Source organism: Chanodichthys erythropterus, chromosome 7 (genome assembly GCF_024489055.1).
Source record: "Chanodichthys erythropterus isolate Z2021 chromosome 7, ASM2448905v1, whole genome shotgun sequence".
Taxonomy (NCBI): Eukaryota; Metazoa; Chordata; class Actinopteri; order Cypriniformes; family Xenocyprididae; genus Chanodichthys; species Chanodichthys erythropterus.
Window position 1 is genome coordinate 9,242,221 of NC_090227.1, and position 23,632 is coordinate 9,265,852.

General features: G+C 43.9%; 1 protein-coding gene across 4 annotated transcripts in view; it reads right to left on the bottom strand.

Moving 5' to 3' along the window:
• Positions 1–21,148, bottom strand: part of LOC137023111 (sodium- and chloride-dependent GABA transporter 2-like) — a 33,316-nt gene extending 12,168 nt beyond the window's left edge. Inside the window, exons 1-15 of one of the 4 annotated variants that reach the window (XM_067389783.1) lie at positions 20,979–21,148; positions 20,766–20,900; positions 19,577–19,717; positions 19,388–19,475; positions 19,231–19,267; positions 18,755–18,889; positions 18,423–18,526; positions 18,011–18,135; positions 17,814–17,926; positions 17,500–17,637; positions 17,211–17,313; positions 6,274–6,374; positions 5,913–6,083; positions 5,717–5,762; positions 4,190–5,462 (exon numbers count right to left, since the gene is read on the bottom strand). In XM_067389783.1, the coding sequence (XP_067245884.1) occupies positions 5,272–5,462; positions 5,717–5,762; positions 5,913–6,083; positions 6,274–6,374; positions 17,211–17,313; positions 17,500–17,637; positions 17,814–17,926; positions 18,011–18,135; positions 18,423–18,526; positions 18,755–18,889; positions 19,231–19,267; positions 19,388–19,475; positions 19,577–19,717; positions 20,766–20,900; positions 20,979–21,117 (1,767 nt within the window). In that variant the 5' untranslated portion in view covers positions 21,118–21,148 and the 3' untranslated portion in view covers positions 4,190–5,271. Of the gene's footprint in view, positions 1–4,189; positions 5,763–5,912; positions 6,084–6,273; positions 6,375–17,210; positions 17,314–17,499; positions 17,638–17,813; positions 17,927–18,010; positions 18,136–18,422; positions 18,527–18,754; positions 18,890–19,134; positions 19,268–19,387; positions 19,476–19,576; positions 19,718–20,765; positions 20,901–20,978 lie in introns of those variants that run through there. The other 3 variants (XM_067389782.1, XM_067389784.1, XM_067389785.1) reach the window with 3 other exon arrangements.
• Positions 21,149–23,632: the final 2,484 nt, after the last annotated feature.

Consider the following 23,632-nt stretch of genomic DNA (forward strand, 5'->3'; position numbering starts at 1 on the left):
GACTTACGATTGATTTTTAAATTTTTTTAATGACTCACCTTCAGCCAGTGGACAGAGGCGATGCCAACATGTAATGCCCCCATCCTGTGTGAACTGTCCCATAGCTGTCTCTAGCAGGAACAGAGGCACCCCACAGTTAATCATAAACACCAGGTAAGGTATCAGGAATGCCCCTGAGAACACACAAGTACAATAATACATTATCTAAACGGGTCATTAATTGCACTTATTTTATGTTCTTTGAAGTCCACTTGTAATGTTGGTAAGATTTTTTACATCAAAAGCAGTAATAATTCAAGAACATTTTTATGGTGTGGTTTGAACACTTTAACGGCAGTATTACCTTTAAGATAATGTAAATCACCCACTTCTTTGCTTGAGTAACATTTTTGCGTATGAAATAAGTATTATTTGTTGTTATTATGAACTGATCTTCTCCATGAGAAGTTCTTTTTAACCACATGTATTTGCAGCATTGAGCACTGTTGTCATGAGCACCAGTTGGAGTTTCCTAGTTAGCCACTAGAGGGCACTCCAACCCGGACTGTTCCTCACCACACCCTTGGACTTCATTTGACCCTTGGACACACCCAGACATTTTGGATGATGGCGGTGGGGCTAAGTTATAATGATGCCAAAGAAGAAAGCCTGTGAGTCCGCTCCAGAGCTTGCTCCAGCCTGTGAATCTGCTCCAGAGCCCGCGAGTCCACTCCAGAGCCCGCTCCAGCCCGTGAGTCCGCTCCAGAGCCCGCTCCAGCCAGTGAGTCCACTCCAGCCAGTAAGCCCCCTCCAGTGCCTACAGAGTAGGTAGGCACAGAGCCACCGCCTCATCCACGTAAAGGGAGGAAGAGGAGTAAGAAGGCTTCCTCCATTCCTCAAGGTCCGGAGGCCTTCCCAGAGCTCGTGGTAGGCCTGGAGACCACCCCAGAGGTCATTCTTGTGCTTCCCAAGCGCCTTGCCCTGCCGGCGCCACCCAAACGCCTTGCCCTGCCGGCACCACCCAGGCCGTCTGCCCTGCCGCCGCCGCCCAGGCTGTCAGACCTGCTACCACTGCCCAGGCCATAAGACCTGCTGAAGCCCACCTAGTCAGTTCCTCCAGCACCGCCCTGGCATTCAGCCCAGAATCCAGACCTGCTGGAACCCGCCTGGGCAGTTTCTCCAGCACCGCCCTGGCATTCATCCAGGACCCGCGTCTGGTAGCCGCTCCATAGAGAGGGGGTACTGTCATGAGCACCAGTTGGAGTGCCCTAGTTAGCCACTAGAGGGCACTCCAACCCGGACTGTTCCTCACCACACCCTTGGACTTCATTTGCCATAACACACTTCCCACACACTTCCCTGACTCATTATCCTGTCACTGCACCCAGCTGTTTTGTGTTTGATCATTAGTTCTGTCTATTTATTCCTGGTTTGTTTCTGCTTTTGTTATTGTGGTTTCACTTTTTGTCACCGGCTTCTGTTTGTGTTTTTCTTTGTTTTATATGGACTTATCTTTGGATTTTGACTCCTGCCTGTTTGGATTACGTGTTTGGATTACCCCATTAAAGCTGCATATGGATCTTACCTTTTTCTCTCTGTGCCTAAAGTGACAGCTGTAGCCAGGATTGAAAGCATGAATACATTGTCCAGAATTTTGCTTAGCGTGAACAAAAAACCAACAGTGTCAGGCATGATGTAAATATGAGATTCGTTAGGCAATGAAGACTGTTTCAGTGATTACAACGAGAATTGAGAGTACAGAGCTTGTGCCGAACCAAAGTGATTGACCACTCCAGTGATTATAAAATGAGAATACTTTGATCCCTTTCTATATATATATTTTTTAATCACAATTTGAATAGGGGGCTCAGTGGGTAGCACTGTCACCTCACAGCAAAAAGGTCTCTTGATCGAGTTCCAGCTGAGCTTATGTTGGATGTTCTCCGTGTGTTGGTGTGGGTTTCCCGTACAATTCGAAGACGTGCAGTGTAAAGCCGAGTTCAGACTGCACGATTTTAGCCCCGATTTTGGCTCGCCGACAGGTTGAGAAATCGCAGACAAATGCCTGAAATCACAGGCAAATCGGTGCTCGTTCACGTGAGTGACAATCACGCAGTGTGAATGAGCAAAGACGTGATTGAGAGAATCGCTGATGAGTCGCCGCCGCCCGTGAAATATTTGGCATGCTAAATATATGGACCTGTCAGCGATTCAAAATCCTGCTGTGTGAAAAGTGTTCTGACTGAAAACTACATCGGCAATGACTGACAGCCAATGAGAGATCAAGATACAGAGCAGCGGGGAGTTCGGGGAGGAGTTATAGACCAAAATATCAGCAAGCATGGCTTCGTTTCACATAAACATTACAATTATATCAAACTGAAACAAACCACAAACATTTGCTTGACCATCCGCAACAGCAGCACATTGAAAAGTTATTTATTTACTTCCAACTCTTGTTGCAGAACACCCAATCCACAGTTTCTCCAACCATTTCCTTGTTTTTCTTTCTTTTTCTTGTTTTCGCTGCAAAACAGCGCACAGGCAATTCGTATTGCAAGCTTCTTGCGGGCTACTGTTTTTAATAATAATAATAATAATAACTTGTTTCCTTGTCACATCTCGCGTGTGTTTGGTTGTGAAACGTAGTTTGCGTGCCAGACAGAGTTGTCGGCGATTCTTCCTATTGTAAAGTCATGCAGTGTGAAACCTTCTGTCGCCGATCCATCGTGCAGTGTGAACAGAGCAGCGACTGAATGCTGGCCAAAATAGTCATGCAGTGTGAAAAGAACAGTGACCCGACTACTTTGAAAATCGTGCAGTCTGAACTCAGCTTAAGTGTGTATGTCTGTGTGTTTGCACTGTGATGGACTGGCTGTGGTGGCATGGATAGGCAACATGTGACCCTACAGGACAAGCAGTTTGGAGAATTAAAACAATCATTTATCACAGATCCATTTACCACAGATCGGGCTTTTATGAGTTCACACTTACAAATGATTAGATAGAATAAAAGAGTATGCATATTTGGCATGCTGTCCAGGGGAGGGCTCCAAGCTCAGTCTGTGCCGTGATCGTGCATATCATCCGTTCTGTGCTATTGTGTCTCTGGACTGGAGGAGACTGTGTGCACGCTGTGGCGGTAACATTAACATTAACGTGAAACCAGATTTCATTCGCCTCAATAGAAACCATATTTACACAGTCTTAACCTATCCCCTATACTATCTGCCATTTACCATGTAGAAAACAGTAAATGTGTAAACAAGTGACTGATTAACATAGTGACTAACATATTCATACTAAAAGCCAAGTAAAAGTGTACATAACATGCATCTTTCAGTAAAAGTGTACATAAATAATTAAGCAACTGACATGATCAGGTGCTTTGTTGATAAACCACAACTTAACAAATGTCAGAATCCTTTGGAAGGTATGAAGACAAGATTCTTCAACAACTAAGAATTGCACAATATTTGGAAAACTTAATTTAAATAAATTTCTATGCCAAGTAATCCTGTTTAAGTGTCTCACCCTTCATTAACATGTTAGCAGTTTTTCAGCAATTTGCAAATATAATGAAATATGCATTTAGGCTGCCTCATACCTCCTCCATTCCTGTAGCAGAGGTAAGGAAACCTCCATATGTTACCCAGTCCAACCACATTCCCTGCCACAGCCAGAAGAAACTCTGCTTTACTGCCCCAGTGCCCTCTCTCCTCTATTTGTTCTTCTAATCTGTTCATTTCTTCCCCAGATCTGTCTGATTCGACTGGCATGCTGTAGAGAAGTCAGTGTGTGAGATTTTATGATTTATTATGATGGTTGGTGAGCCTAAGGTAAAATATATAATGCAAAGTAATTCATTTTGAGAACATTTAAATATGTAAAACTTTCCATTTGTTCAGGCAACAGCTGCTACTAAGTTTTAACAGTTGTAAGGTTTTACCAAGTTATAACAATTTAGTTGTAAGCACACATAAATCAAGTTATCTTTACTATGAAAAATATGCATTGTCATTGTAGTCTATGGTTGGGAGAGGGTAACAGGATTAAATTAAACGAGAAACGTAAATGTGGAGGATTCCCTTCTGTCCTCTGCCCCAGAAATATGAGTCAACCACTTGATGATGCAATTTAAAAGTTATTTATTTTAGTTAAACAAAGAAAATGGAAGAGGTCAATCTTCAGGAGAGGGTCTAGCCAAAACAATAAACAAAGGGGTTACTAACTATTGTAAGGAGAACTAAATGACCTACGAAGGTAAAAAAAAGAGAAATAAACAACATAAGCTTCCCTCCACTCTCTGAATAACCAAAAACATTGGATAAACATATTAGAAAAGAAAAAGTAGCAACCTCTCCCTACAGCTTCCCATAACATAGAAATAGTTAATATAAGATAGATACTATACCTTTTAATACCGAATCAATGTAAGAAAGAAGAAAAATCACTACCTGATAGCAAAGGGACTACAACACTGTTTTGACACCAGAGCACACACAAACCACAAGGTGTGCAAACTAACTGCAATACAAAGGTCAGCACACCAATTTTACACTCAATAGCTTGTTTGCAATGACGTGATTCTGATGACACATGAAATTCAGAGGGAGAACAGGAAGTGAAAAGCTGAATGGATGAAATGGAGGAAAATCATTAATGTATTGGTTTAGACACTGTTACAAGTGATGTATAAAACCACAACATATGTTGGACTTGATCCTTACGTCAGAGGAGCAATTTCTGAACTGGAATATTAGCTTCAAGTTTTCCCTTAAGTATTAGACTTAAGACGCGATTTCCCTTATCTGTGGGAATGACTTAAATGTATTGCTAAGTGTTTCACGACAGCAACCCAGATTTTGCTGTTATAAAATTCTATTATTACCATAGATACGTTATTTGTTAATGCAGATAGGCTATGCTATGTATGTAATTTGATCAACGTTTATGTGAATAAACACTTAAAATGAAATATTAGAAGACTTGGATTGAACCTGCTCGCTCTGTGTAACATTAATGGTGAAGTTTTCCAAAACATATTTTATACTAAGGAAAATTACACTTAAGGTGCTTTATTTAACTGGGCACGGACATCCTTCTACTCCAGAAAATAAATTTAAGCATACAAAACTATGGAGGCATACTACTTTATTGTTAGTTGTTGCATATGCAAGTTGTATTAACTTTTGACAAAGTGGTTACTGCACACACAAGCATTATCCGACTCGGTTCCACCCAACCACAGTGGCAGGATTACTTTTCAGTAAATCACTTTTCAGTAAATTTCTAGCATTTCCTCCCCTGATGAACAACAACTTTTGGTACACGATAAAAGCTACTTGTGGTTTTTCGGTTTGATCGATTAGAGCAACAATAAACGACACAAACATAGGCATTTCGTGCTTCCCTATGTAGAAAATCACTTCCTGCCCTCCATCTGCATTTCGCGCCACCCCGTGACATCATGTGCAAGCAACCTATTGCAGGAACACATAAGTCTGGCATGTATCAGGCATGTAAAAGCACATTAACATTTCAATGACATACATTTTGCAGTTCAGGCACCCTTGTGTGCTTTTGTCAAGGACATGAATAGCTGATTAAATTACAAAGATTAATAAAAACAAATTGAAAAAAATAGTAAGGCTGAGGATCTTTTAGTTTGTGTTGCTCTTGACTAAGTCTTCCATCTCTGTGATGAATGTCTTTTCTCGTGTGTCAGCTTGCTTACAGATAAAAGGGAGGTTTGTGTCAGGACTGCACAGGTGATGCCAACGCTATCAAGACAGACAGTGAAACAACATTAATCTGTTAGTTGATATACTCTTGGTAAGTTATACAGTTTAGCTTTGGTTAATAAAAACATAAATCCGTGCCCTGATGATATCTCAGCGGCTTGTTCATCTCTTGATCATGTTTAATCTCACCTGTTTTAGGCTTCCTTTCTCAGTAAACAGTCGGATCAGTGCCCATCCAGGCACCAGCAGAATGGAGGACAGGGCCAGTAACCAGCCTAGTGCGTACGCCCAGTCTGGGTACACATACCAGCGGTTAAAAGTGAGAGGCTTGTACTTCACCATTGAACAGACAAAAGACACCTGAAAATGGACAGAAGAGAAAGAGAAGTTGTGAAGAATGGATGGAAAAGAAAAAGGAGAAATCAGATGAATGTGAGAAATGGCTTTAGCCAGGGATCTATAACTACAGTACATTATTAAGAGAGATTTGTTGGTTTTTTGACAAATATAAAACATGAAGCTCAAAGAGATGAATGAAATGCAGACACACCAGGGACACGAGAGGAGTCAGGTATTTCCAGCACAGCATGAACATGTAATTTGGTCGTGAGTCTGTCATGTCTTCAATGACGTCAAACATTCTCTCAGCCCCTGTGGTGTTAGGGAAGAATTGAGATTTTAGATACTGTCATTGCTGTCTCATATCATACATCATATTTATTTAATTTAAAGTAAAAATTTAATTAATTCATAATTTAGTTTCTTATGATCATTTTCAAAAATGATCAGGGACCCTGACAAGAAAACTTCTGTTCCCTTTCGTGGGAACTATCGACGCTGCGTGAAACGCATTGGGAACCTTCTGCGTGATATCGTCATTGAAGCACTCCTGTATCCAACCAATCGTGTAACGAGACGTCAGAGACGGGTGACGTCACGGACCAGGAAACTATAAAGCATGCCCGGCTGCAGAGAACACTAGCTTCTGCTATCTTCAGCAAGCGCTCCATGTTATCCCGTGTGTCTTATTTAGTGTTTGTCTGTCTTATTATCATCCCTGATTTCACTCTTTGTCTGAGGACAAGAGTTTCAGCAACACTTGTGTATATTGTTACCGCTGTCTGTGCGTCTTATTTAGTGTTTGTTTGTCGTCTCTTTGTCTGAGGACAAGAGTTCCACAACACTGTACATATACACAAAAAAGACACGATATATATATAAATAATGGCGTTCAGGAAGTGTGCGTCTCCCTGCACTCGATTTATTCCTAACGGGGACACTCACGATATGTGTGTAGTTTGCCTGGGGGTTGAGCACGCGCAGGCAGCTCTCGAGGGAGCTGTCTGCGTGCACTGTGAGAAGCTCACCCTTAGAGTGTTGAGATCTCGCCGGGCACTCTTTGACAAGAGAGAGGGTGCTTCGGTCGGTGTTCCCCGCGGATCGGGTCCCGCTGCTGCTGAGGCGGAGCGGAGACTCCATTCGTGGGGTTCACAGATGGATCTGGCAGCGGGGGTTGAGACGGGCTCCGCCCTATCTCTCCCTTTAGCTGCCAGACCCAATGTCTCTCCTGCCGTGGTGGAAGCACGCCCTGCGGTTTCTTCCCCTTGGGGAGAGACATCGGCGCTTCATCTATCTTCATCTGAGGATGTTGATGTGATGAGCGTCGACGCAGGGGAAGAGGGACCGCCATCCTCTTCCCCCGCATATGAGGAGCTCTTAGGGGTAGTGACCAGAGCTGTAGACAAATTAAATATCAGTTGGCCTGAAACAGAGCGGGGAGACTTAAAACAGAAAAGTAAGCTTGATGAACGCTTTCTCCCCGCACATTCACTACCCCAGCGTCGGTGCTTACCGTTCTTCCCGGATCTACACACTGAGGTGTCTAGGTCCTGGAATAGACCAGTACAACGTCGAGTGTTCAGCCCCCAGACTTCACTCTATAGTAACATCGTGGGGCTGAAACAGCATGGTTACGCGGCGATGCCCCGGGTTGAAGAGACGCTCGCGGGCTATCTCTCGCCTGAGTCGGCATCGTCCCTGACAGCACCGACGCTGCCCACCAAGCCCCTTAAAACTACATCCAACTTGGTGGGCAAAGCATATGCGGCGGCAGGTCAGGCAGCAGCGTGTCTCCATACTATGGCGCTGCTGCAGGCTTACCAAGCCGACCTGCTGGGGGAAATTGATACCAGCGGGGAGGCCACATTTGAGTGCATCCAGGAACTGCGTATGGCGACAGACCTGGCTCTCCGTGCCACTAAGGAGACGGCCAAAGAGGTGGGCCGTTCTATGGCAGCCCTGGTGGCCACGGAGAGGCACTTGTGGCTGAACCTCTCAGACATAAGGGACAGAGACAAAGCTGCCCTTATGGATGCGCCACTGTCTCCTGCGGGCCTCTTCGGCGACGCAGTTACAACTGTCGTCGAGAGGTTCCAGGAGACCAAGAAACAATCTGCGGCGTTTCAGAGGTTCTTCCCCCGCCGGTCTAAAGTCCCCGCCGAGACTGTTGAACGGGAGCAGTCTCGGCCCGCAACGAGCTCCTCAGCGCACCACAGAGCGCAACAAAAAATAAGTGTGGCCGCCCGTGCTCCCCCACGTAGATTCTGGGGACAGGGGCGAGCCGCACAACAGAAGCCTTCCCACGCCAAGACGGACCTGCGGGCCGTCATTGTGGCGTGGAAGGCTTCTAAAAAGCGGTCCTGATATCTGTGGGTCAGGACCCAGGAGGGTGGCCCCCGTCTGGAGGAAGCCTGGTGTTAACACATGTGACACCCGCTTCCCTCCAGCGCCCTCCGGGGACCTCGCCATATCTATCATCCAGTGTGCGTCAGGTCCCCGCCGACCTTCCGAGGAAGGTCGGCCCTCACTTGATTCGGCTGACCTCTGCCGGCGTGCCGTTTCAGAGCGCCGAGCCAAGTGCTCAAAAAACACCAGAGACCAGTCTCGAGAGGCTGGTTCCCTTAGTAGATTTTCTAGAAACTCTACCGAATATATCAAATTGGGTGCTGCTCATGATAGAAAAGGGTTACAAAATACAGTTCGGGTCTCACCCGCCCAGATTCAACGGGGTCCTTCCCACAGTGGTGACCCCCGAGCAGTCTCTGGTTATGGAACAGGACGTCATGACTCTTTTGCAGAAAGGAGCTATAGAAAGGGTTCCTCCTCCCAGCAAGCTGTCAGGTTTTTACAGCCGTTACTTCATAGTTCCAAAGAAGGATGGAGGACTTCGTCCTATCATAGATTTACGTGTGTTAAATCGATCTGTACAAAAACTAAAATTCAAGATGCTTACACTCAAACAGATCATTCCCCAAATCAGGTCCGAGGACTGGTTTGTGACGATAGACCTGAAAGATGCATACTTTCATGTGTCCATCCATCCTTCTCACTGGAAGTTCCTCAGGTTTGCTTTCGGGGGCGAAGCTTACCAATACAAGGTTCTTCCGTTTGGCTTATCTTTATCACCCCGCACATTCACGAAGTGCGTGGATGCAGCCCTGGCTCCCTTGAGACTCCAGGGCATTCGCATACTGAATTACATCGACGATTGGTTGATTCTAGCTCACTCAGAGCAACAAGCAGTTCAACATCGAGATGCTGTTCTGGCTCACATGAAAAGGCTTGGGCTGAGGCTCAATGCCAAGAAGAGTGTACTGATACCAGCTCAGATCACCAACTATCTAGGTGTTATGTGGGACTCCACAACAATGCGGGCACGTCTGACTCCTGCCCGTGTGAGCTCTGTTCTGTCAACCGTAAAAGGGGTGAAGTTAGGCCAGTCTCTCACTGTGAAACAGTTTCAGAAACTGTTGGGTCTAATGGCAGCTGCGTCCAACATAATTCCCTTTGGCCTCCTGCACATGAGACCCCTACAGTGGTGGCTCAGGACCAGGGGGTTCTCCCCGAGGGGGAACCCTTTTCGAATGATCAAAGTCACACAGCGATGCCTTCGTGCCCTAACTATGTGGAAAGACCCCTGGTTCCTGTCCCAGGGTCCCGTGTTGGGAACCTCTGGTTGTCGTGCAATGCTTACAACAGACGCTTCCCTCACGGGCTGGGGAGCGATCATGAACGGTCGCTCAGCCCAAGGTCTTTGGGAAGACCATCATATCTCCTGGCACATAAATCGGCTGGAGATGATGGCGGTGTTTCTAGCACTAAAACACTTCCTCCCAGACCTGAGAGACTACCATGTGCTGGTCCGCACAGACAATATGTCAGTGGTCTCTTATATAAATCATCAGGGGGGCCTACGGTCTCGCCAACTAAATTACTTGGCCCGTCGGATCCTCCTGTGGTCTCAGGGGAAGCTGCTTTCGTTGAAGGCAGCTTATATCCCCGGGAGTCAGAATGTGGGGGCAGACGCCCTGTCGAGGCAGGGGCCGAGGCCCGGGGAGTGGAGACTCCATCCAGAAGTGGTGGATCTCATTTGGAAAAATTTCGGTCAGGCACAAGTAGACCTGTTTGCTTCCTGTTTTGCTTACTTCAACCCAGTGTCCACTCTGGAACTCCCTCACACATCCAGCACCCCTGGGTTTGGATGCCATGGTACAGACGTGGCCGAGGCTACGTCTGTATGCTTTTCCCCCGTTCGCTCTGCTCCCATGAGTCCTGGAGAAAGTACGCCAAGAAGGGGTCAGCCTAATACTGGTGGCCCCGCTCTGGCCGACCCGAATATGGTTCTCGGACTTGGTGTCCATGATAGATGGCTCTCCAATGGAGCTTCCCTTAAGGCCAGATCTCCTATCTCAGGCGGGCGGCACGATAGTACATCCCCACCCAGAACTATGGAAAGTGTGGGCCTGGCCTCTGAGGGGGCCAGGTTCATAGAGGCTGGTCTCTCAACTGAGGTTGTTGAGACCATACTTAGCTCCAGGGCTCCCTCCACAAGGAAGCTTTATTCCTATAAATGGAATCTATTCTCTACTTGGTGTAGACGACATGAAATAGACCCTTTTCATGCTCCAATAAGCTCTGTGCTATGCTTTCTCCAAGAAAAATTCTCGGAAGGCCTATCTTACTCAACCTTGAAGGTTTATGTTGCGGCTATATCAGCCTACCATGTTGGGGGGGATTCCTCGGTGGGTCGAGACCCCCTCGTGTCACGCTTCCTCCGTGGTACACTGAGGTTGAGGCCTCCAGTGCGCACAAGGATCCTGGCTTGGGACTTATCAGTGGTTCTACAAGGGTTAGCCGAGACTCCCTTTGAACCACTGGAGGAGGTGTCTATAAAGTTTCTAACTTTAAAGACTATATTTTTGCTTGCTATTACTTCTCTGAGAAGAATTGGAGATCTTCAGGCCCTTTCAGTGGCCCCCTCGTATCTGGAGTTCGCTCCTGGAATGGTGAGAGCATTTCTTCATGCTAGACCAGGCTATGTGCCAAAGGTCCCCACCAATGTCCCGGGTCCTATTGTGCTTCAAGCTTTCCACCCTCCTCCATTTACATCCTCGGATCAGGAAAAACTGAATCTGCTCTGCCCAGTTAGGGCTTTGGATGCATACGTCCACAGAGCTGCCCTGTGGCGGAAAACAGAGCAACTGTTCGTCTGTTACGGCTCCCCTAATAAAGGGGGACCGGCGTCCAAGCAGAGAATGAGTAAGTGGGTGGTCGAGGCCATCTCACTAGCATACAAAGCGGCCGGACAGGCCTCTCCATTTAATGTCCGTGCTCATTCCACAAGGGGTATGGCGGCGTCAAGAGCTTTGATGTCGGGCGTCTCTATGAGTGACGTTTGTGACGCAGCTGGATGGTCAAGCCAGCATACGTTTATCAGATATTACAACCTTGATGTAGGCTCCACTCCGGGCTCCTCCGTACTCTCGAGCTAACATGAACAAGCACTTGAAGTACGGCACAGTTGGGATTGCGTTCCCAATGCGTTTCACGCAGCGTCGATAGTTCCCACGAAAGGGAACGTCTCGGGTTACAGATGTAACCCTGGTTCCCTGAGTAAGGGAACGAGACGCTGCGTCTCTTGCCGTTCCCCTGCATGCTTGCGAGTGCTTGCTTCAGATTTACCACAGAAGCTAGTGTTCTCTGCAGCCGGGCATGCTTTATAGTTTCCTGGTCCGTGACGTCACCCGTCTCTGACGTCTCGTTACACGATTGGTTGGATACAGGAGTGCTTCAATGACGATATCACGCAGAAGGTTCCCAATGCGTTTCACGCAGCGTCTCGTTCCCTTACTCAGGGAACCAGGGTTACATCTGTAACCCGAGACGTTTCTAATTTCTTAAAGGGTTAGTTCACCCAAAAATGAATATTCTGTCATTTATTACTCACCCTCATGTTGTTTCATCTTCAGAACACAAATTACTTAGAACACAAAGATATATTTAATGAAATTCGAGAGCTCTCTGAATCCTCAATAAATAGTAATTTAACCACCACTTTCATGGTTGAGAAAGGTACTAAAGACATTGTTAAAATAGCGTCTGCCAATACTGAGTCGGCATTCTTACATAGAATCTGAAAGCGCTGGATGTAATGACACAGAAGAGAAGATATTGTTGAATAAATTTGTTATTTTTGTTCCATTTTTGAGCACAAAAAGTATACTCTTTGCTTCATAAAATTAATGTTGAACCACTGCAGTCACATCGACTATTTTAACGTCTTTCTGGACCTTGAAAGTGGTGGTTAAATTGCTGTCTGTTGAGGAGTCAGAGAGCTCTCGGATTTCATCAAAAATATCTTAATTTGTGTTCCGAAGATGAACGAAGGTCTTATGGGTGTGGAACGACATGAGGGTCAGTAATTATTGACATAATTTTTATTTTTGGGTGAACTAACCTTTTAATGTTAGAATTAGGGATGCACCGAAACCATTTTTTTAGGACGGAGCATGAGTACCGTTACTTTTTTCTAGTACTCGCTGATACCGATATGTTGTTGATGTTGCAGTTCCTTTTCATGGGAACTGTCGACGCTGCATCATTACGCATTGGGAACGCCTCTGCGGACCAGGAAACTATAAAGCTACCCAGAACAAAGAACGCTAGCTTTTGTTGTCTTCAGCAAGTGCTCAGTGTTATCTTGTGTGTCTTATTTGGTGTTGTCTGTCTATATACAAAAAGTCATGATCTCTTCATCTGAGGACAAGAGCATCTCACACCACATATCTATATATAAATATATATTAGACACAATATTATGGCGGAAAAGCAGCAATTCACTTGTGTTCATCCTTTCACCCAGTTTATCACAGGTGGGGATACTCACGAGATGTGTGTTGTTTGCATGGGAGTTGAGCATGCCCAGGCAGCTCTCAAGGGAGCTGTCTGCGTGCATTGCGAGAAGCTCACTCTCAGAACACTGGGATCACACCGGGCACTCATCGGGTCCCGCTGCTGTCGCGGCAGAGGGGCAGCTCCATTCGTGGGGTTCACAAATGGATTTGACAGAGGGGTTAGAGATGGGCCCAGCCTTATCTCTGCCTTCACCTGTCTGGTGGTGGAAGCGCGCGCTGCGATTTCTTCCCCCCGAAGAGAGACATCGGCACTTCATCAATCCAGCTCTGAGGAGGTGGATGTGGTGAGCGTTGAGGCTGGAGACGAGGACTCGCCATCCTCATCTCCAGCATATGAGGAGCTCTTAGAGGTAGTGACCAGGGCCGTAGAAAAATTAAATATTGAATGGCCTGTGGAGAGGAGCGAAGTAAGAACAAAAAAGTAAGCTTGATGAGCGCTTCCTCCCCGCTTGGTCGCTACCTCAGTGTCTGGGACTGGCCTTCTTTCCCGACCTCCACACCGAGGTGTCAAGGTTGTGGCAGAGACCAGTCCAATATCATGTTTTAAGCCCCCAAACATCTACATACAGTAACATCACGGGGCTGAAACACTATGGGTATGGGGTGATGCCTCGGGTTGAAGAGACGCTTACAAGCCATCTCTCGCCTGAGTCTGCATCGTCCCTGAAAACCCAGACGCTGCCCACCAAACCACTAATTTGGTGGGCAAAGCTTATTTGGCAGCAGGTCAGGCGTCAGCATGCCTCCACACAATGTCGATCCTCAAAGCTTACCAAGCTGACCTGCTGGGGGAAATTGATAATAGCGGGGAAGCAACTTTTGAATGCATACAAGAGCTAAGAAAAGCTACTGATTTAGCTCTCCGGGCCACCAAGGAGACGGCCAAGTCAATAGGCTGCTCTATGGCCACGGAGAGGCACTTATGGCTCAATTTGTCGGACATCAAAGACAGAGACAAAAGCATTCTTATGGATGCGCCGCTGTCTCCTGTGGGCCTCTTCGGCTACTCTGTAACATTGGTCGTCGAGAGGTTCCAGGAGACAAGAAAGCAATCAGCGGCATTACAAAGATTTCTTCCCTGCCATGTCCTTCCCCCCCGAGACTGAGTGGGAGCAGTCTCGGCCGTTAACGAGCTCCTCGGTGCAAAGGGCGCAACAAAAAGCTAGTGTGGCCACCCATACTCCCCCGCAGAGAGCTTGGGGACCGGGGCGGTCAACACAACTGAAGTATTCAAGGGGTAAGGCGGATCTGAGGATCGTCATTATTGCCAAGAAGGCTTCGAAGAGGTCCTGACGCCAGTGGCCTGGGACCTATGAGGGCAGCCCCCTCCGGAGAGGGTCGGATATTAAAATATCTGCCACCCGTCCCTCTGGTGGCCGTTCTGCTAATCCTGCCACCCAGTGTGCTTCAGGGCGCAGCGATCTCCACCGACCCTCCGAGGAGGGCCGGTCATCACTTGATTCGGCTGTTCTCTGCCGGTTCGCTGCTTCAGAGCGCCGAGTCAAGTGCTTAAAAAACACCAGAGGCCAGTCTCGAGAGACTGGTTCCTTTAGTACATTTTCTGACAGAATGGGAACTTCTCCCGAATATTTCAAAATAATTTTATGTGCTTGTCACAAACTTAAAGAACAAAAATTTCAATTTCAAGTATCCAATAACCTTCAAAGGGCATAGTTACCAATATATATAATTGTTGTTATATAAAAAGAAATTTACACACAAATTACAAACAACACAACAAATACTATAGAGATACAAATTAAATAAACTTGTTTTTCAGATACAGTAGGTTTATTTACCATGTATACATTTATTTAACATATTTTGTTGTTTTATTAACATTAATGACAAATATAGGCTACAGTCCCTTTAAGACTGAATCCATGGATACTGACATATATCCGGTTATCACCCAAAAGTTTATGTCCACTTAAGCCATAACCGACTGTACTTATATGAGATACTCCACACGATGGATATTTTGACAACTATGTGTGCATGACCGATCGCGCGCTTTCTGGGAGAACTGGGATTGCATGCAAGAAAGAGAGAATGCTTCTGGTCTGTGTCATTCAGCGCGATTCTGCCTATCCCATCTTCACTAATCGATGACGAATTGTGATTGAAAGCATGCAGTTTGCAATGTGTGTGTTGTCATCACTAGTTTTGAAGTATTTCCACACCTGTGAGGCTGCTGCTGCTGCCACCGCCGGTGTCTCTGTGCATGGACAATTCTGTCAGTTACGTCACGTATCGGCCTTTGGTATCGGGGGTATTTTTACGAGTACGAGTACAAGTACATGAGCTTGGTATCGGGCCTGATACCGATACTAGTATTGGTATCGGTGCATCCCTAGTTAGAATCCTTCAGAAGGCTATGCAGAGTGGCAGTGCTACACACAGCCAGAAACAAGGTTTGACAGATTTTACAACACAATAGTAGTATTTCAATCATGACTTGAACACTCAGAGAAGCTTTGGCATGTTAATACATATGGCAATGTTAATGTACTGTATTTGGCCTTGGCAGACTAGATTTGCTACTGCTGAACAAGTATGGACTTGCTACTGCCATTATATATATATGAAGAGTTCAGATGCAAAAGCCGCTAAATGCCATCTCTGTCAAAAATGAGATAATGACATTGAACGAATGCTTACGGCACGTAGTACACGTTCAGCAAATCACGTGCTTCAAATCCTCTAAATCGCAGCGTCAGCCCATTCAGAAATATCAGTTTGTTGGCAAAAGCCTCTAGACGCCACTTCCCTTTGGCAGCAAAAGCCGCTATATTCCGAGAACCAATCAGAAGGCGCGAATCGAATCATATGATTCCGAGCGGTTTCAATATAGCGGCGCTGAGGAGATTTTTCTCAGAGTCAGATTCAGATTGAGATTTTTAAAATAAAAGATGGAGTACGATGAAATGGATCAGCCTGTCCTACTAATATTGAATGGCAGAAGAAAACGTTATTTACCTCAAAACTCCGCCTGTCATCAGGCAAAATAGCCTACAGTGGAAATGGCTTTGTCCAATTGAATCATGCACTCATAACAGTTATTCGCGCAGTGCCGTTACTTTGAAGGAATCGGATTTATTATACATCAAACAACAGCTCTATTTCTCCAAAGACAAAGTCAAACAAGATGCTATTCTTCTGTCGCATATGGAAGCTGTGCCATATAAACGGAGGAGGCAAAAAGTGGAGGCTGAATAGAAGAGACGTGTTAGATCCCTGTGTAAAGAGGTTTGTCTACTGTTTATTTTTTAAGTGATAAGTGCTCTCATCTTTTTCAGGGTTTTTAGTTGCATCTTTAGTGATTTTTCAACTATTTACCATGTCTTGTCCCAAATAGGTGGATTTAGAGGTTTTTGCCAAAAAAGCACAAGTGGATTTAGCTGGTTTTGACGCAAAGGAAAATCTAACTTGTTAAAAACCAATAAATTGTCTAGAGTGACATTTTTGAAAAAAAGTTATTTTATTCACTTGCTAATAACCTTATCATTACCTTTAAAATGAAACTCCTGAACTTGATCGTAAAAGCCTGGTAAAAAATGCTCATTTTAAAGAAAATAAGTCTGATGGATTTAGAGGGTTTTGCATCTGAACTCTTCATATATATATGTATATATATATATATATATATATATATATATATATATATATATATATATATATATATATATATATTTATATATAAACAATGTTGTGAGCATGTAAGATATGCAGCTACATGAATAGACATGTATAAATCCCATAGTAGATCTAGGCAGGTCTGAAGGACCAATTTACAGTGAATACTAAACCAAACTATTTAAATGTTGAGCAATCCCATTGGCTGCAGAATTGGCAGAGGTCAATCAGCTTGTGCCCTCTGGTAGTGGTGAGACAGCTTGCAGATTGCATGTTAAGGATCTATCAGCCAGAGCAATCTAGAGTTACATGACTGAACAAAATCCACATATCTTCTTTTCTCCTTATTACTTCATCAAGACTAGGTAGGATAAGATTCTGAATACAGAAAGGTATTATTGTTGGTCATAAATGTGGGCGGTTCTGTTCAAATGTATAAATCTGGCTGACATCAGAAGGTTATGGTAGTATGGAACAAGCTGTTTAAATCGTTTTGTACACTTGGAGGGAAGTTCTGTATACTACTACATACTATTTACGGTAAGTCTACATATTTTTTTTTACAACTTTCAGTTTCTGTAGCCTCTGTGCAACTCACCAAAAACCCAACCCATGGCCAAAGACTCAAACACACAGAGGAAAAGTAGACAGGCTCCACTGCAAGCATAGTAGTCAAACAACTGGAATACATACATCCCCCCCTGTAGGTCACAATGCAAAATTACAACTCAAACAGAACAAACTTGTGGAAGTCAACACAAAGAATTGGAATGCATACTGCACAATATGCACTGTATACTGCCTACTATTTTCAAAAGTAGTAACTTGTAAGAGTATACAGCATACAATGTTAAAGTGTGTAGCAAGCAAGTTATACAAACACAAACCTCTGTAACCATGACAAGTTGGCTGAAGAAGCAAACAAGACAGAAAAGTAGAAGGAATATTTCTCGACGTCTAGCTTTGCGCAATACCATAGGGTACAGGTCCATCACTGATGTCATGAAAACTTCCATCGCAACAAACTTTGTGGGATGCAGAACACAAGTGTATTAGAATTGTGAAACACTTTCAAGTGTATTTCATGAAGTCTTGTATATTACATCTACTTAACAGCTTCCCAACTTAAGAAGGCTTTAATATCAGTATACCCCTTAAACATGGCCTTTGATTAAGAATTTGGGTTTGAGTTTTAGCTCACCTGTGTATCTAGTCCCAGCAAAATAATCATGATAAAGAAACAAACAGCCCACAACTGAGGGAAAGGCATCATAGCTACTGCCTGTGGATAAGCTATGAATGCTAGTCCTGGACCTGAAAAAAAGACAGCGAGATGATATTTTCTTGAGATTTTACTATTCTAAATCTTTTTAAAAAACCATGAGAATGTTGCAGTACCTGATTCTGCCACCTCCTCAATGGGGACACCTTGCTTTTGAGCCATGAAGCCCAGGACTGAGAAGACAGCAAAACCAGCCACAAAACTGGTGCTGCTGTTCAGAAGGCAAAGCCATAAGCTGTCCCTGATAGGGCAAACATAGATTATACAAGTCCTTGGTACGCAAATCAGTGTGCATAGATTATATGCTATGTAGAAGAGAGAAGAGGAGGGGGCCAAACAATGAACCCTGATGTACACTTCACTGATTAGTTAATGTGACTTAGACACCCCATACCCTAAAGTAAGGATACCTTTGAAAAAGCACTTAAACAAATGCAGCAGTATACATGCAGTATAGTTCAAGAGAATCTTGAAAAGAAAAAAAAAGTACTGAAAAACTATTATATTTTTTAATAATATCGAACTAACCTGTAGCAGTTGTTGTTATATTTATTGTAGCTGCCTAATACAGTAAGAGAGGCTGTTCCTAAAGCATAGGAGAAAAAGATCTGAGCTCCTGCTTCCATCCAAACCTAAATGCACAACACATTAGAATTAAGGACTTGGGAAGGGGCTCAACAATTGTAATATTAATACTAGTCTTATGTCTGCAAAATTTCAATTTTGTTTTGAAACTTTTTACTGGTTGTGAATATAATTAAAAATACTATGCAAAAACATATATTCATACAGAAATATCAACTGATCTAGTCTTTGTATAACGTTTATTGATGCCAGGAAAGGGCAGATGGTGGGGTTACCTGTGGGTCAGCGAGACGAGCCGGTTCAGGGTACAGGTAAAATACAACACCCTGCAGAGCTCCAGGAAGAGTCAACCCACGAATCAGCAACACCAGTAGCATCACATAAGGAAATGTAGCTGTGAAATACACCACCTACAGTACAGGCACAAACAAGAAAGGGTAAAATTACACGCATTTGCAAAATAATAATAATAAGTATACCAATTACAATAAACAGGCAAAATACTGTACTGACATTCTCTAATAATGAATACAAATATGAATTAATATAACTGTAAATGCAGAACAATCAAGGACCAAGAATAATTGAATTTTGACATTTTGAGAAATGTTTACTGTGGTAAGAAAAAATTCTCTTTAATGATATTTTTGCACACCTTGCCTGTAGATTTAACTCCTTTCCAGACACAGAAATAACATATGATCCACATTGCAATAAGACACAGAAGAATCTCCCAGTTGATTTTACCGACCTCCTCAATACCTCCAGATAGAGCCAGCACTCTGTGTCTGTAAAATTTAATGAGAGAGAGAGCAACAATATGGCTTTTTAATTTGCTAATAATTTGGAATGTTCTTGCAAGATTTGATTTTATTATTTTCAATTGTTATCATGGTCAGTTTATTTACTTCCAGAACTCAGTAACTGCAGAGGTTGAATTAATCAGCGTTGTCCAGTTTAGGGTCAGATTCTTTGCAGCAAGATTTACACAGTCATCTAAGACAAAGAAGGAGGAGGAGGAGAAAACATGGTTCAGCATATTTAGATACATTCAGCAGATGTTACTTCTTTAGGTGAGTTTTGTTTCAAATTATCACCTGTGTTCCAGGTGTTGTCACAGCTGTCCCATGGCAGTTGGGAGCTGAAAGAAAAGATGAGGTAGAAAAATGCCCAGGCCAGAATGATGATGTAATACATGCAGCTGTACAGCACTATCAGCTGTCCTGCATAGCCAATACCTGACAAAAGCAAACAGATACTTCACCAGCAATGAAGTTATTGACCCATTGAATTAGGTTATTTTTTGAGTAATAAGTAACCAAATTAAGTAGTCTCAAAGTGATATTATATGTAATAGATTGCACATTTAGAGATTTACATAAATTGAAAGCAAAGAAATCAAGTTCAAAAGAAAAATGTTACATATGACGTTATATTCGGAGCTGTTAATGTCCTCGTATTGGGAATTAAGTGTTTCTGTGGCACCACTATCAACGCCTTAATGAATCTACAGCGGTCAGGTAGTACAGCGGCCACGTGGTAAACAAGGGAACTTTCAGAAAACTCCTAGCTTACAAACTGTACAGTAATTACGATATGGCGTAAATGTACCTTTAAATATACAAGGATATACAATAACCATAGTAACAAACAAACAGTGGTAAAATGAAACAAAGGAAACAACGATAAGCATACTAAAAGTCCTGAAAATGAAATCAAAACACATCAAATAAAGTATAATGACAAAATCGGCATTCTGTGTTTTCCCTTTTTTTTCAGTATATGTTACTTAATCAATATTCTCTTCAAAAAGACCTTAATTGTTTACTGTGATGGATTTGTTAAAATATATTTTCTGTCATGGACAAAAAAACAAAAACAAAAAAAAAACACCAGAAAAATAAATAAATCCCGCAATAAATTCTGCAGTCAGTAAACCTAGCCAGTATGTATTCTGCATATTAACAGTGATGTGAAGCGAAACTACTCTTTTAAAAATTGTTTCTTTTATTTTTTCTTAATTGTTTAAGGTTTTAACTGGAAACCATGATTTTCAATTAGACCAATATAAAAATGCACTTTAAAGAAATACAATCAGTGTGCCAAATTTCACCTCCTTTACAGCAGCAATAATACTAATAATAATACTAATAATAACAATAATATTGACTCAATTGGTACATTGAGATGTAAATGTGAGTGCTGGTTGTCTGTGCAAATCCCACCTGCTCAAAGAATGCAGATAAAATTATTTAAAAAACTGATAAAAACTCATTTTTGACTCACCCTCAGCCAGTGGACAGAGGCGATGCCAACATGTAATGCCCCCTTCCTGTGTGTACTGTCCCATAGCCGTCTCTAGCAGGAACAGTGGCACCCCACAGGTAACAACAAACACCAGGTAGGGTATCAGGAATGCCCCTGAGACCACAACAGTACAATAAAACATTATTAAAAAACAACATTATTAGCAAACAACAATTGTGTATTTAGGCATACCTCCTCCATTCTTGTAGCAGAGGTAAGGAAACCTCCACACGTTACCCAGACCAATCACAATCCCTGCCACAGCTAAAATAAACTCTGCTTTACTGCCCCAGTACCCTCTCTCCTCTATTTGTCCTTTGATTCTAGGCATACCGTCACACCGTTTTGACCAGTTCACTCTGATCCTGCTGTCTTGACTGCTGTAATTTCACAGTATGATTGTTTTAAATTCTGTTTAACATTTACTAAAATGTATCAAGCTATTCATTGACTGAAATGACAGCTAAAATGCTGAAATGACAACCAAAGTACAAAATAAGTAATGGGGCAAATCTAAAGCAGATGCAGTTCATCATGATATATGATATGCCTCAAGCAAAATTTGCATTTCAAATTCTAGTTTAGAAGAAAATTGTTAAAATGTGCAAAAACCTATACATTGTGTAAAATAAATCTGTAAAATAACGGAAAAAGTACAGGCAGTTCATTACCTGGTCATTTTATGGACATTTCTGTTAACCCTAAAACACAACACAAGTGCAAAATTCAAAATACAGATGAAAACTGTTAAAAATTCTGTTAAATGAATACAGTACATTGTGCCCTATTTTTAACGGATTTTTATTTATAATTTTTTTTAAGAGTGTAGCATTCAGTCTAGGAGTACATAGTGTGCAATGGGACCCATATAAGATCATAAGGGGCCCCATTGCAGAACCACTTGATAAGTCCCCACCACCCATCAGTTCACAAGAACAAACTTAAAAATGCATGGCAATATATTATAAAAACAATGACAATATCTTATAAAAAGGCAACCTTGATTTTCAGTTTGAAAATACTGTATGAGTAAACCATTATGCCAGTGTTTCCTAACCCTGTTCCTTGAGGCACACTAACAGTGCACATTTTCCAAATCTTCCTACACATCTTCCCCACAGTGATTTTCAGCCATTTCCACCTCTGCTTACACCGTAATGACCTCAGTGACATTATTTGGAGTCTGAACAAATGTTCTGAAGGATGGAGTGACATTGACAATATGTTCATGTCAGCAGCTAAAACTACTGTTGTTCGTTTTGTGGGGGAAAACATGGGAATAGATGAAGTTATAATGTAAATGATGTACAGAACGCAGTGTCTCGAGAAGTTAATCCAGGGAAATATTAACTAGATTACAGGTGATATCTAACCCAAAATAGTTTACACGAGTTTCATAAAAAAAACAAAAACAAAAAAAAAACATGCCTTTGGTGACATATATTTGCAAAATGGTTTTAAGTTATATCCACTGAGTGGGTGCTAACATTAGGCAGTTTAGTTTTAATATTAAGTTGAAACCAGGTGTCACGAAAGGAGACTCAGGCAGGGGATCCAAATGCAGTGTTTTATTAACAGTGCGCGTGGTCGTACAGGCAGGGTCAAACGGGAACAAACAGGAACAGCAAGGGATAGGCAGAATCGTAGTGAGGGTACAGGCAGTAGATCGAGGCAGGCAGATATCATTCACAGAACGGCAGACAAGGCAAGGGTCAGGACAGGCAGCAATGGGTCGATAACGGGTAGAAGGCAGGAACAGTAACAACAGACAGACAGGGTATAAATGCTCGGAATTGCTACAGCAGTAAACAAGACTTTGCGATTAGATGGTGTGAGTGAGAGTCCTTTTATAGTCCAGGTAACAAGCTGCAGCTGGGTGTGGTGATTAGTGAGGTGTGTGTGCATGGTTGTATGTGGTGACAGGTGATTGGTGTGGAGTGAACATGTGACCGACAGGGAGAATTGTGGGAAGTGTAGTCCGGGGAGTGACAGGAGCAGACGGTGATCGTTACATAACGCCCCCCTTCCAGAAGGCGCGTCCTCGCGACGTAAAAGGCACGAATAGGGAGGGAGGGTGGGTGCATTGGAGCTATAACGGGACCATGGTCTCCAATGCAGGCTCCAGGGTAGCCACGGTGGATCAGGCGCCACGGGTAACCATGGCGGGTCAGGTGCTACGGGCAGCCAGTGCAGGTCAGGAGTGCCATAACTCCACAGCGGGTCAGGTGGCTCGAGCAGCCACAGCAGGTCAGGTGGCTTGGGCAACCACGGCAGGTCAAGTGGTTTGGGTAACCACAGTAGGTCAGGTGGCTTGTGTAACCACGGCAGGTTAGGGTCCATAAACGGCCATAATTGTTCAAAGGCCAATGACGGCAGTGGCCGGGCAGGCTCCCCACCCACAAATTCCCCACCCACAAGCTCCCCACCCTCAAGCTCCCCACCCTCAGGTATACTGCCCCCCCCCAAAAAAAAAGTTCTTGGGGATTTCAACGGGGTCTGTTGCGGCCTTGTGGACAAGGAGTTCGGGTGGTTCCACAAGGGCCAGGCGTTCGGGTAGTGCCGGCAGGGCAAGACATCTGGGTGGCGCTGGCAGAGCAAGGAGTTTGGGCGGCGCTGGCAGGGCTAGGAGCTTGGATGGTGCTGGAAGGGCTAGGAGCTTGGATGGCGCTGGCAGTGCTAGGAGCTTGGATGGCGCTGGCAGGGCTAGGAGCTCAGGTGGTGCCGGCAGGGCAAGGAATTCAGGTGGCGCCTGGCAGAGCAAGGCACTTAGGCGGCGCTGGCAGGGCAAGGAATTCAGGTGGCGCCGGCAGGGCAAGGAGCCTGGGCGGCGCAGGCAGAGTCAGTAG